The 14,242-nt window shown below is 43.0% G+C and overlaps 1 protein-coding gene across 1 annotated transcript in view; it reads left to right on the plus strand.

The window, feature by feature from the left end:
- Nucleotides 1–13,562, plus strand: part of ZNF831 (zinc finger protein 831) — a 61,126-nt gene extending 47,564 nt beyond the window's left edge. The window contains exons 4-5 of the mRNA XM_035025648.1: nucleotides 12,396–12,547; nucleotides 13,194–13,562. Coding sequence (XP_034881539.1) covers nucleotides 12,396–12,547; nucleotides 13,194–13,231 — 190 coding nt within the window. The 3' untranslated portion in view covers nucleotides 13,232–13,562. The remainder of the gene's footprint in view (nucleotides 1–12,395; nucleotides 12,548–13,193) is intronic.
- The last annotated feature ends 680 nt before the right edge of the window (nucleotides 13,563–14,242 follow it).

Genomic DNA, 14,242 nt, shown 5'->3' on the forward strand with positions numbered 1-14,242 from the left:
ATCTATATCTATATCTATATCTATATCTATATCTATATCTATATCTATATCTATATCTGTATCTGTATCTGTATCTGTATCTGTATCTGTATCTATATCTTTATCATCTATTTATATATCTGTCTACCCACCCACCTACATATGTACCATCTACCTAATTAGTTTTCTGTTGCTGCTATAACAAATTACCAGTTTCATGTAAATTTTGTTGTGAACAACACCAATTTATTATTTTTTAGTTCTGTAGATCAGAATTCAATATGTGTCTCCCCTGACAAAAATCAAGGTGTCAGCAGGGCTGCATTCCTTCTGGAGGCTGCAGTGGAGAATCAGTTTCCTGCTCACTTGGGTGGTTGGCAGGATTTTGCTCCTGGCCAGTGGCTCCTCTTCCATATCGCAAACCAGCACGGGCAGGCTGGGTCTCTTTCACACCTCAAGTCTCTGCTCCTTCTTGTTCAGTCTCACTTTTCAGACCCAGTTTTCTGCCTCTTCTTTCATTTTTAAGGACTCATGTGTTTAGATTGGGTTTACCTGGATAATCCAGGATACCTCATCATCTTGGGGACTATGCCCTTAATTATATTCATGAAGTCCCTTTTGCTGGGGATGTCACATAGTTACAGCTCTGGGGATTAGGACACGGACATCTTTGAGGGTAGGGGGCATTATTCCACACCATCTATCTGTCCATCCGTCTGTCCACCCACATGTGTATGATGTATATGTACACGTATACATCAATTTACATATCTGTCTACGCACTCACGTGTGTATTTGTGTGTGTGTGCGTCTCTTGTCATTCATCCATCGTGTGCTCTCTCCTTGAGAGAGGCCTGTTTTCTTATTCACGTTCCCATTTCACTTCAGTTGTCTTCACATTCCCCAGAAAATGAAATTCTGTAGCAGAGAATTCTCCATAGGCCTTAGCTCCCGGCGCATGTGGTAAAACCTATGTAGCGGAGTATCTTTTCTCTTTTACTCTTGTTTTGAAAAACACTTAAAAATGCAGAACAGTTCAGAAAATATGTAACAGACTCTTGGGTAATGATCCAGAATTAGTAATTATTAACATTTTGTCATATTTGTTTCTGAGCCTTTAAAAAAATGAAATAAAGTATTACTTTATATTTTATATATGAAGTGTATATTTATATTATACATATATATTATATATATACACATATACATATATGTTATGTAGTTTTACATATTTGGCATTGATTCAATCTGTGTTTTCATACTTTGCAAGTCAATGTACACACTAATAATATATATAATTATTTTGAGTCTTTAAAGCATGTGTGTAAATACCATACTGAATTAATCATTCTTCAGTTTTATTTTTATTTTTATTTTTTAATTTTTTAAAAAGATTTTATTTATTTGACAGACACAGCGAGAGAGGGAACACAAACAGGGGGAGTGGGAGAGGGAGAAGCAGGCTTCCCGCTGAGCAGGGAGCCCGATGCGGGGCTCGATCCCAGGACCCTAGGATCACGACCTGAGTGGAAGGCAGACGCTTATCAGCTGAGCCACCCAGGCGCCCCGTCAGTTTGATTTTTAAACTCAGTATCGTGTTTTTGAATATCTAGCCATGTTGGTCAAATTCATTGATTGTAAGTGCTGTAGAGTGCTCCTTCCCATGAGGATAGCACATTTTATTGTCCATTCCCCTGTTTATGGGCATTGAAATCGGCTCCAATTTTTTTTTTTTTTTTTTGCTGGTTTGCAGTGAATGAATGCTTATACATACATGCCTCCTTAGGCACAATGCGAGAGGTTTTCTCAGAACTATACCCAAAGTGGAATTGCTGGGTTATAAGGTAATCACATTTTCAACTTTACACATTATTTGTGAATCGCTCTTCAGAGCGGATGTGTCACTTTACATTTCCTCCAGCTGTGAGTGAAAATATGCCCTGCTCCCATATTTCTGCGAAGGCTTGTTATTAGCAGATTTGTGTGCTGTGCCCATCCAGAATTTGTAGGTTTTGGTATGTATTCTAGGTTTGTGTATGTGCTTTGCCATTACACACGCTGCAGATATTTTCCCAAGTCTGTTCTTTTGTCTTTTTAAGCCCATTTCTGTATACTTTACCCACATAATTGCAAATGTCTGTCTCTTCTTTCTTTTTTGCATATCAGAGCTTACTTCTGGGATTGTTTTCTTCTGTCTGAAGCATATTTTTTAAGAACTTCTCTAAAAGAAAAAAAGTCTCCATTCTCATTAGTCTGAAAATACATTGATTTCTTCCTTGTTGTTGAAAAATGTTTTTGCTGGGTATATAGCCTTAGGCTGAGAGTTACTTTCTCTCCACAAATCAAAGCCATTACTGCACTCATTTGGCTTCTATTTTGTGGCAGAAAAATCAGCTATTAGTGTACTCATCTGTCTTTCGAAGGTCTCTTATCTCTGGCTACTTTTAAGATCTTCTTTTAATTTTTGGTGTTCCATAGTTTTACTTTGATGTATACAGGTGTGTTACCTTTATTTATTCCATTAGGAATCCATTGGGCTTTTATGATTCTTGGATTGATGTCTCCCTAGAAAATTCTCAGCCATCATTCTTCAAACATTGTCTCTATCCCATTCTTGGTCTTCTCTTTCTGGAGCACTAAAGTAATGTATCTTAGATCTTCTCTTTTATGTGTCTTAACCTCTATTTTCAATAACTTTGTCTTTCTGTGCTAAAATCTAGATACTTTGTTCAGATCTATCTTTACTAATGTTCTAAACCCCCTGAGTTATTTTTTTTAAAGCTCTATTAAGGTATACTGAGTGTAATGCCTATTTAAAGCATACAATTTAATAAGTTTGGGTGTATGTACACACCTGTGAAACCAATAGCAGTGTCAAGGTAATGTATCAAAAATCCCTCAAATTTCCATGTGTCCTCCTCCCTCCTGCCATCCCCAGGTAGCCAGTGATGTGCTTTCTGTAACTATATAGTAGTGCCCTTTTTCTAGAATTTTATAGAAATGGAATCACACAATATAGGCTCTTTTTTGCGGCCGGGAGGTCTGGCTTTTTTTCACTCAGCAAGATTATTTTGAGGTTCATCCATGTTGTTGCATCATTCCTTTTTTTTTTTAAAGATTGATTTATTTATTTTAGAGAGTGTGAGAATGGGGGGAGGGGCAGAGAGAGAGGGAGAGAGAGAGAAGCAGACCTCCCAGTGAGTGCGGAGCCCAACACCAGGCTCCATCTCACCACCCTGAGATCATGACTGAGCCAAAATCACGAGTCACATACTCAACTAACTGAGCCACCCAGGCACCCCAATAATTCATTCCTTTTTATTGCTAAGTACTAGGCCATTGGGTGGATATGTCATAATTTGTTTATACATTTACTTGTTGGTAGACATTAATGGTTTGTTTCAGTTACGGGCTGTTACAAATAAAAACTACTATAAATATCCATACACAAGTCTTTGCATGGAGATATACTTTATTTTCTAAAATTCTGAGTTGGTTATTTCTGTTGTTGTTCAAGTATAAGTAACATACAGTGTTATATTAGTTTCAGGGGTCCATACAGGGATTCAACAATTCTATACCTTTCTCAGTGCTCATCAAGATAAGTGTGCTCTTCACCTGCTTCACCTATTTCACCCACCCCCCACCCAAAATGAACAAACAGAAGAAAAGAGACAAAGGAACAGACTCTGAAATGTTTGGATACATACTTTAAATTCTCTTGCGCAAATAAGAGTGTGACGTCTGGACTGTGTAGTAGATGCCAGACTGTTTCCCAGAGTGACTGTGTTATTTCATGCCCTTGCTGGCACTGTGTGAAAGTCCCAGCTTCTCCACGACCTGCCGGCACTTAGCATGGCCATTCTTTTTACTTCAGGCATTCTAATAGGTGTGTGGTGCTGTCCCACAAGCTGGAATTTGCATTTCCCTCACAACTAATGACATGAAGCATCTCTTTTTGTGCTTACTTGCCTTTCATGTATCTTCTTTGGTGAAGTATCTGTTTGAATCTTTTGGCCATTATAAAAATGGGTTGTTTTCTTATTATGGAGTTTTGAGAATTCCTTATGCATTCTGGTTTTAAGTCCTCTATCAGATACGGGGTTTGTAAATATTTTCTTCCAGTCTGTGCCTTGTTTTCTAACTCTCTTAACAGGATCTTTTAAAGAGCATATATTTTTAATTTTGGTGAAGTCCAATTATCATTCTTTTCTCTGGATTGTGCTTTTGGCGTTATAACCACAAAATCTTCGCCCAACTCATGGCCACAAAGGTTTCTCTCCTAGGTTTTTTTCTGAAGTTTTATACGCTTAGGTTTAACGTTACAGCCTGTGATCCATTTTCACCTAATTTTTCTGTATTGAGTGATGTAGAGATGAAAGTTCTTATGTTTGCATGTGGACATGTAATTGTGTCCGTACCCTTTGTCCGTCTATTTGTCTCTTTTGATGCAAGGACCACACCATCTTGATTACACAGCCCGACTTTAAGACTTACTATAAAGCTAAAATGTCTAAGACAGAATGGTATTTGCATCAAAGTAGACAAATAGATCAATGGAACAGAACAGATAGTACAGAAATAGGCCACTTGTATTTGGTCAATTGATTTTCACCAAAGGTTCAAAGGAAAAGTATAATCTTTTCAACAGATGGTGCTGGACCTGGTAAATTCCTTCACCAGGAAGCTGAGCAATTACAGGGTTTACCTCATTTGTTTCTCTACTCTCAAGGGATCACTGCTTTCATTACTTGATGTCTCCTGTTCTGAAAACCATTGTTTTATATATTTACCTAGTTTTTTCTTTGGGAGAATAAATCCAGTTACTGTTAAACCATCTTGGTCAGGAGAAAAAGCCCCTGGACTATGACAGTGGCCTCTTAATTGCCCTCCCTTAACTATCCCCCTATTATTTATCGAGCGTTAAATTTGATTGTTAATGTATATTATGCTTTATTTCCAAAAAGTTCCACTTAAATATTTTTCAAATCTGCTTGATCATTTATATAGTCTCTTGCTCTTTAGTCTTTTCTTTATTGAATTATGATTGACATACATAAAAGCTGTGCATATTTAATGTATACATCTTGATGAGTTTGAGGATAAGGATGCACCCATGAAACCATCCTCACATATGATGTCCTAATCTTACCTGTAATTTCTAGAAGCTTCTTCCTTTTTTTTTTATTAGAACACTGACAGAAGATTACCCTCTTAAATTTTTAAGTATACAATACAGCATTGTTAACTATATGCATTGTGGTGTTCAGTAATTCTCTAGGATTCATTCATTTTGCATAAGTGAAACTTTGTACCCTTTAATCAACACCTCCTGATCCCCCTTCCTCTGGTCCCTGGCAACCACCATTCTCCTTTCTGTTTTTTTTTTTTTTTTTTTAAAGATTTTATTTATTTATTTGAGAGAGAGAGAATGAGAGAGAGCACATGAGAGGGGGGAGGGTCAGAGGGAGAAGCAGACTCCCTGCCGAGCAGGGAGCCCGATGTGGGACTCGATCCAGGGACTCCAGGATCATGACCTGAGCCGAAGGCAGTCGCTTAACCAACTGAGCCACCCAGGCGCCCCTCCTTTCTGTTTTTATGAGTTGACTGTGTTCGATTTCTGCTATCATTGGGGTCAGGTAGTCTTTGTTCTGTATCTGGCTTATTCTACTTCCAAGTTCATGTACATTGCAGCAAATGGCAAGATTTCCTTCTTTTTTAAGGCTGAGTAATATTCTGTTGTGTATATACCGTATCTTCTTTATCCATTCATCCATTGATGGACATTTGGGTTGATTCCATATCTTGGCTATTGTAAACAATGCTGCATTGAACATGGGTGTGCAGTTGTCTCTTTGAGATTCTAATTTCAGTTTGTTTGGGTATGTACCCAAGGGTGTGATTGTTGGATCATAGGGTAGCTCTATTTTTAATTTTTTGAGGAACCTCTATACTGTTTTCCATAGTGGACATACCAATATACATTCCCACCAACACAATACAAGGATTCCTTTTTCTCCACATTCTTGTCAATACTTACTATCTTTTATTTTTATTTTTTGATAATAGCCATCCTAACAGATTCATGTGAGGTGATCTTTCATTGTGGTTTTGATGTGCATTTCCCTGATGATCAGTGATATTGAGCACCTTTTCATGTGTCTGTTGGCCATTTCTATGTCTTCTATGGAGAAAGGTTTACTCAGGTCTTTTACCCATTTTTTTAAAGTTGGGGTTTTTGGTTTTGTTTTGTTTTGTTTTGTTTTTTGCTATCGAGTTACATGAGTTCCTTAGGTATTTTGGGTATTCACCTCTTATCAGATAAATGATTTGCAGGTATTTTCTCTCATTCTGTAGCTTGCCTTTTCATTTTGTTGATAGTTTCCTTCACCGTGCAGAAGCTTTTCAGTTTGATGCGGTCCCAGCTGTTTATTTTTGCTTCTGTTTCCTTTGGTGTCATATCCAAGAAATCACTGCCAAGGCCAATATCGAGAAGCTTTTCCCCTGTGTTTTCTTTTAAGAGTTTTACAGTTTCAGATCTTATGTTTAAGTCTTTAAACCATTTGGATTTGATTTTTGTGTGTGGTATAAAATAAGGGTCCAATTTCACTGTTTTGCATGTGGATATCCAGTTTTCCCAATGTCATTTTCTCATTGCGTATTCTTGCCCCTCTTGTTGAAAATCAGTTTATAATAAATGAGTGGTTTTATTTCTGGCCTCTCTATTGCTCTCTGTTCTGTCCCATTAGTTGATATGTCTATTTTTATGCCAGTGCCATAATATTTTTATTACTATAGTTTTGTAATATATTTTAAAATCAGTAAGTGTGATGCTGCCGGCTCTGTTGTTCTTGCTCAAGATTGCTTTGGTTATTTGGAGTCTCTTGTGGTTTCATATGAATTTTAAGATTGTTTTTTAAAATTTCTGTAATCTTTACTCTTGTTCTCAACCTTTTCTAAAAACACACTTAATATTTTACATCTGATGATGCCAACATAGGAAGTCATGGCACATCTGACTCTCTTTTATGTATTATTAGCTCTCACTTGTAGTAACCTATTTCCTTGTTTGTTTTTGGATTTTTGATGGTAAGCTCAGATTTTTGGAACTTTGAGACTTGTGTTGGAGGTGGGTTTCTCCAGTAATGATTTGTTTTGCTTCTGCTAGGTGCCTGAGGGCATGCACTGGGCACTATTTTAAATAAAATTCTTAGTTTTAGGCTTTTTCGTGTCATGTGTATTGTGAATTCAGATTACAAACCCATGAGAAGACTGCCTTATTGTTATAAAATTAACAGAAGAGACTTTTGCCTCCTTCACTGAGTGAAAGATTGGAGTTTTTGAGTGTCCCCTGGGAAGGTGGTGGGGTTAGGGCGTATTATTTCTAGTTCACTTATATATTGAGGGTCCTTCTGAGGTCTCAGCTTTTGCAGGAGTAGAGGTTCGGTCTCCCACTTGATTTGCACCTAGGGTAGATTCTGGGTTTGAATCCTGCTCCCTGCACCCCACCAGACCATAAAAATGGAAGATCAAGCTCACTTGGTTTGACAAATGCTCTCAAAATGGAAAGCCCTCTTACCTTTTCAGGTTTCAGTTTTCACTTGGTTTTTTATTTTAAATATATCTCACTTTCTAATCAGAACATCAATACATTTATGTAGAAGTGTTGAACATTTTTATATTTTAATCTGTATTTTTAGTTGTTTTCAATATAGGGGTGAGTACAGTGGTAGACAACCAGAGTAACTAGTCAACTGTACTGTTGGAAATGGACTTTTTTATCATCAAGAAGGTGTATATTTTGATGTTGTCAAGTGGAGCTGCCTTTTCCTTTATGATTATTACTTTTTGGTCTTGTCTAAGAGATCTTTCCTTACTCTCAGTCTCCCAGTGTCACAAACACAAAAACATATTCTCTTATGTTCTGTGTATATTAATGTAAGGAAAGATTTATTTTTACTTTTGTCCATATGGAAAACTATGGACCATGGATCAGATTTGACTTTTGACCTGTTTTTATATGCCCTTGTGAGCTAGACAGGGTTTTTACATTTTTAAAAGGTTATATATATATATAAAATATGTGGTAGAGATGGTATGTGGCCTGTAAAATCTAAAATATTTATTATCTGGACCTTTATACAAAAAGCTTACAGACCTACAGACCCCTGGATTAATTTACCTCTTTTTCTCACTTGTTTGCTATATTTTAACTTCCCAGTTATACCTGGAGTTTATTTCTGGGCCCTCCATCTGATTTCATTTGTCTCTTCATTTGTTGCCAACTCCGAATACCACACTGTAATGAAAATGGCTGTTTTCATTGATGAAAGTACATGAGCTAAAGGAGAAGGATTAGAAAATGCAGGATCCATTTTCAGAGTGGAAATGGAAAAATGTAGAAAATTCATACTTGGATGCCTATTTGCCCTGACATTAACTAGAGGCGTGGAGATTCAGAGTGCCCATGGACCACGCCTCTGTGTGCCCAGAGCAAGCGCCGGACCGTGGAATTGGATTTTATTGATTAATTTGTAACTGTGTACAGCGCTGTATGAGGCATGAAACTTGTGACACATGGAACAATGAGTTGTGAAGTCCCAAGTGGATCAGAATGAGCAAGGAAGAGATTGGGGGTCATATGGGAGAAGCCTGCGTGGTAAACCCTAAAATATATGTTAGTCATTGAAAGTGGGGGAAGGAGGGTAAACCGGGTCCTGGGAATAAAATCTTTCCCTCTAAAGTGGATGTCTGTCTGAGGTGTCTGCTTACTTTGGTCATGACACGGTTTACCTGTTCAGTGAGGTCGCATTCTCAGGGATGACGTCACAATCTCTGAGGTGAGGTGGAGACACACATAAGAGAGACGGTGGCTGCCACCACACCTGGCTGAGACATTTGTCACATTCACCAAGGCACTAGAGGCTTTGACCATAGTCCTACATCCTGCTTAGTGGGATACTGAAGGTCTGCATGCCTCCACTTTGCTTCCTTTTGCTTTCTTATTCCCTGTAGGATCAAATGGGAGGAACAGTATAACAGCACATGTCGTTCCCCCCACCCCCCCCACCCCAGAATAAGCATATGTGAAGGGGCCTGATGCTCTCCTTGGATCCACCTTCTTCCCTCAGACCTGGCTGATAAAAGGAGAAGTGAGTGTGTGGGGGGTGGGGAGGGTGCGGCTGGAGTAGGCAGGGTGGCCAGTGGCTTTCTGCTAGCCTCAAAATACAGGACAAAGACTTCACCCTGCCTCCCTTCAAGAGCTGCTCCCGAGCTCTAGTTAAAACCAGTGTCTCCTGAGTCCTTGACCTTGGCCAGCCAGTCACTGGTGCTGGAGCTCCTGTGCGGTAAGAAGGCTTTGTTCTGAGCAGTTTTCCATGAGGCCTATCAACAAAAACACTGTGCTGATCTTACGTAAGTGTCGATAACACAGGCTCTTAAAGGAAGACCTCTGGAGAGAGACGGAGAGCGCAGGGGGTCCACTGAGTGTAGGAGTTAAATTTAAAATCTGGACTTTCAGTGGCAGTTATTAAAAACCCTGTGAACCACTCTACAGGTCAGCTCACAGTGAATTAGACATAAACACGGAAACCTAGATTGATTGTAAAGGTAACCTCCAGTAAAACTACCATGAGAAAAAGGACGGCTCTGTGGGCCAATGTCACACACAAAGGACACCACGTATTTATAAGGATCCTTGCATTTAAGGGTGTTTGTCAGACATATCTGAGGGAGCGTCTCTGGGGAAGATAGGCCAATGGGACTCAGAGGAGAAGGGAAGCACTTGAATCGTGTGTCTGGGGTCGGGCTCCCCAGAAGCAGAGCCTGAGATGGGCATTCTTGGACAGGTGATTTACAGAGGGAGGGCTCTCAGGAGTGAGGGAAGCAGACCAGGGCACAGAAAGGACTAAGCACAATTTGGCATTGAGTATCCAGTCCTGCCTGATCCCATGGGAAGGTCTGGAGTGTGAGACGCACCAGAGATTGTCCTGCTCAGAGAGAAAGGGGCTGAGCTGTCACCCCCTGCAATTGTCAGTCAGTGGCTAAGGGCCCTTCCTGGGGTATGTGCAAGTTCCCCCAGGCCTCTTCAGACAGGATGGCTCCCATCAGCCAAGAGCAATTCTCTTGAGAAGGGGATAAATATGAGTCATTAGCATGCAACACCCCAGCATCTGGAACACAACATGCAGCCAGGTGAAGGCAGTTGAGACGGGTCTTCGTGGCATCTGCTAAACTGCAGGAGGCCTTGTTTGGCTGGTGACGGTGACAGATTTGCCTCCCCTGCCACACCCTGTGTATTCGTGCCCAGAGGAGGATCTTCCAGGAGGGGCTGCATGCAGAATGTTCTCAGAGAACCCAGGAGAGGCAGCAACAGACCCTGCCCATGACTCAACAAAACACTGCTTTGAAGGCAAGGCCAGGATCCACTTGGGCTCCCCCAAAGGCAAAAGGGCCCAGATTCCACCTTCCTAAGACCTGAATTCAGGGGCTGGGACTCTCCTACAGTCTCCTAGCGGTTTTCATTGAGTAGAGTCCCTCACTAGGCCATTTTCCAAAAGCAAAACCTCCCAGCAGTTCAGACTGTGCCGTTCTTAACACCTGCAAGCTTGTGGCAGTCACCCACTGACTTGGGGGTAAAGGTGACCCAGCAGCACATAGAGAAGAATTCTCCCCATGCCCCCCTCCCCCTTTGTCTCTACACTTTGAAATCCCTCTCTGCCCAGGCTCAGCAGGAGCCCTGACTGGTTCAGGGGCTTGTGATTAGCTCCCTACCCTGGCTCAGATAGCTCTTTCAGGAACCTGTGGACTTGACAAGCAGGGACGACTGCTGCAAAGAATAAAGCAGGCACCCCCGGGGAATGACAGCGCCTGCCCCAGGCTGGGGAGGCAGCAGGGCCATGTGAGTGGGGCCTCGCCCAAACACGGACTCCAGAAGAGATGAACACAAAGTCACTTTCTCATTGTTTTGATGCCATAAAAATCAACGCATAAGAGAATACAGCATTCTGCAGATCTTATTTAAAATTCTGTGAGCAGCCCTGGTGATTAGGGGACTGCAGCTGGAGGCTGGCGGCGGCTCAGACAAATGAGAAAGGAAAGTGGCCAAGCAGGTCGCCTCACCTTACCCCCAGGCTGAAGAGCGTCTGGGAGTAGAATTCTTGTAAACTGAGGTTTGTAAAAGAAAGGGCGTCCTTGTGGCTTGACTAGGCAGAGAGAAGCAGTGCAAAGGTCTCTTCAAAGAGCTGACCGCTGGTGGTGGCCTGTCGCAAAATGGTACAGAGCACTGGACCAAGGGTCTAGCTCCACCTGGCTGCACGGTCTAATGTGTCTTAGGGCTCTAGCAGCTGCTCTGTGTCTTGGTTCTTTGGCCGCAGCAGGTGGTACTAGAGCAGCTCGCTGGTCTGTCCTCGGAGGCACGTTTGGTTGCATATCCTAGTAAGTGCATAATTGTTTACTCAGAAATCGTACACATGTTCTACTCTGCTAATGTGTTATGTATATTATAAAGGGCATACAGCAATAGATACAAGAAAGTCTAGAAGAAGGTAAATATAAATATAAGCTCCAGTATTTTCTTTCTCAACTTTGCCATGCCTTCCCACTGGGATGTGAATACTGTTTCGGAGGTTAGACCAGATGATCTGGAAGGTCCTCTCTAGATGGAGAAGCCCCCCCCCCTTTTTTTTTTAAAGATTTTATTTATTTATTTATTTATTTATTTATTTATTTGAGAGAGTGAGAGAAAGAGAGAGCACGAGAAGGGGGAGGGTCAGAGGGGAGCCCGACGCGGGACTTGATCCCAGGACTCCAGGATCATGACCTGAGCCGAAGGCAGTCGCTTAACCAACTGAGCCAGCCAGGCACCCGGAGAAGCCCTTTTTTTCAAAGTAGATCCTCTAAGCCTTCAGGGTCCAATACAGTAGCCATTGGCCACATGTAGCTATTTAAACTCATTAAAATGAAATAAAGTAAAACTCAGTTCCTCAGAAACCCTAACTCTGTTTCAAATGCTCAATAGCTGCACATGGTCAGTGCAGATTATAGAACGTTCCTGTCATTGCCAGAAGTTGTATGGGGCAGCATGTTTATAAGTGGCCAGGAGCGTATGATTCAGGATTTCATTACAGCTGCCAGCCTTTAGGGAACATGCACCATGCGCGAAGTAGCACGGAGAGCCCTTCCTGTGCACCATCTCATGTCGTCCCTCCAGCGGCCTTGCGGGTTAGGTCCCACTATTGTCTCCATGTCCTAGAGGGGAAAAGGAGGATAGGAAGTATGAGGAGTTTCTAGGCTGACCCCAAGGGGACTCGGGGGTTTATTGTCTGAGTGTTGCCTTTGTAAACGTGTGTGTGTATGGGCTTCTGGGCACATATTCTCCAGGCAGGTGACTGCATACGTGCTTCTCTGCCCCACAGGTACAAAGGGAGTTTCTTACAGAGCCGCGTCCAGCCGAGAGGGGGTGGACCGCGCAGGCCTCCCAGAGTGCTGAGAAAAGACCGCCACCTACCCCCACTCGAGGGGCTGGGCCCACGCGGGACCTGCAGGCAGCCCTCTTCAGAAATGGCAGGTAATGTTCTTCTTGGAACCAAATCCAAACTGGGCACACCAAGGCACCGGGCCTCTCATAGAGGCTGGGGATGCAGGATGGGCGGGAGCCAGCCATTCTTGCCCTCAGGAGCCTGAAAGTAGGGTGACAAAGGTGGGACATCTATGGGACAGTGTGACCCCAAACTAGTGGGGAGAATACTGGGTGAGAATATGGAGAAGTCAGGACACATCCTTCAGTCCTGGCCACGTGTGCTGGGCCATGTGCTGGGCCCTGCGCCATGTACAGATTTCCTCCAGGACCTCGGGAACATGAGTCAGAACTCTTGGTGCCTCCACTCTCCCCCATCTTTAAAAAGGAAGTTCACTTGATTCTTTCCACAGGGCCATTGCGAGGCTGCAGTGGGTCAGTGGGGGGCTTGAGAGTCAGTGTTGGAATAGAAAGATGAGCAGTTAGTGCGCGTGGGAGCTGCAGGGAACATTGCTTACATGGAAGGCGTCAGAGGTGCATGCTTTGTCATGCTCAGAAATAAATCAAGGATGAACTAATGCAGAGCGCTTCCTGGAAAAAGGACTATTTTCAGCTGTAATCACTGGGCAACCAGGGCAAATCGCTGTACTTCTCCGGACCTCCATTCTCTCCCTCCGTTTCTTCTCCTCCCCAGCAGCAATGGGCCCAGCCTTAGCCTCCTTTGCAAGGTGTTGACTGGGAAAAATGAAGAGCATCCGTGGAGAGGCTACAGGGTCCCATCTGGCCAGCGGTGACTGAATTACCATCCTTTTGTGGCTGATTATTGTCTGTTTGGCTCAAGGGCTGACCCTGGGCTGTGTCTGATGGCTGAGGTTTGGGTCCCTGGGGATGGTTGGCTAGGGCATCTCGCCCTCCACCTTTATGTAGCTCCAGTGCCCCCTGCAGGCAGATGGCTCTTCCGTGCTCCCCCTCCCCACCCCATCCCCCCCTCCCCCCACTCCTGTAGGCATGGACAGGGATTTGTCTTTTGTTTCTCAGTAAGAATTTAAATCAAGGTAAGTATTTGCTCTGCCGGTTGGCCAGGAAAAGCATTGTTTTTGCTAGGACCCTGGAGGTTTAAGATGGTGTCGGGGAGGCTGGGATGAGATGGAGGGTGGTAGCCTGCAGGCCCCAGGGAGCCCAGCTGATTCTTTCTTCACTTCTGTGGCCCACATCCTCAACTCCATGACTTTCCTTCTTCTCAAATAGATACAGCCAAGGGAACTGCCCAAGGGGTTGCATGGGTGATACCCGCCCCCCAGCAGAACCAACTGGAAAGCTTCCAGTTGTCCCAAATGGCAGAACCTTCCCACCAGCTCTCTCCCCAGTGCCTTAAAGAGGGCTAAATCAGGCTGCTGGAAGCTCATGGCAGCTGCCATGTTTATATTCCTAAGCATTGTGCTGTGCACTGAAGAGGAGAGAAATAATCCTGCTGTGGTACAGGGTGAAGTCCGGACCGGTGGACTATCTCTTCACCCTTTGCTCAATCACAGCAGGTCAGGTGGCTGCCCCCTCGGGATCTGTGTCCCCACAGCGAGGCTGTGGATAAAGGTTTTACCTGCCCAGGGGCTCAGTGTGCGTGTGCAGATGCCAGGAGACCCTACTGCAGATGATAGATGTTGATTGTTACTATCTGCGGAGCTTGATAAGCATACCTGCATAAAGACAGGCAGGTGCTGAGTGCCAAGTGAGTGTGGGGCATGTGGT

The sequence above is a fragment of the Mirounga leonina genome, unplaced genomic scaffold (genome assembly GCF_011800145.1).
Source record: "Mirounga leonina isolate KUSES-001 unplaced genomic scaffold, KU_Mleo_1.0 Mir_195, whole genome shotgun sequence".
Classification (NCBI taxonomy): domain Eukaryota; kingdom Metazoa; phylum Chordata; class Mammalia; order Carnivora; family Phocidae; genus Mirounga; species Mirounga leonina.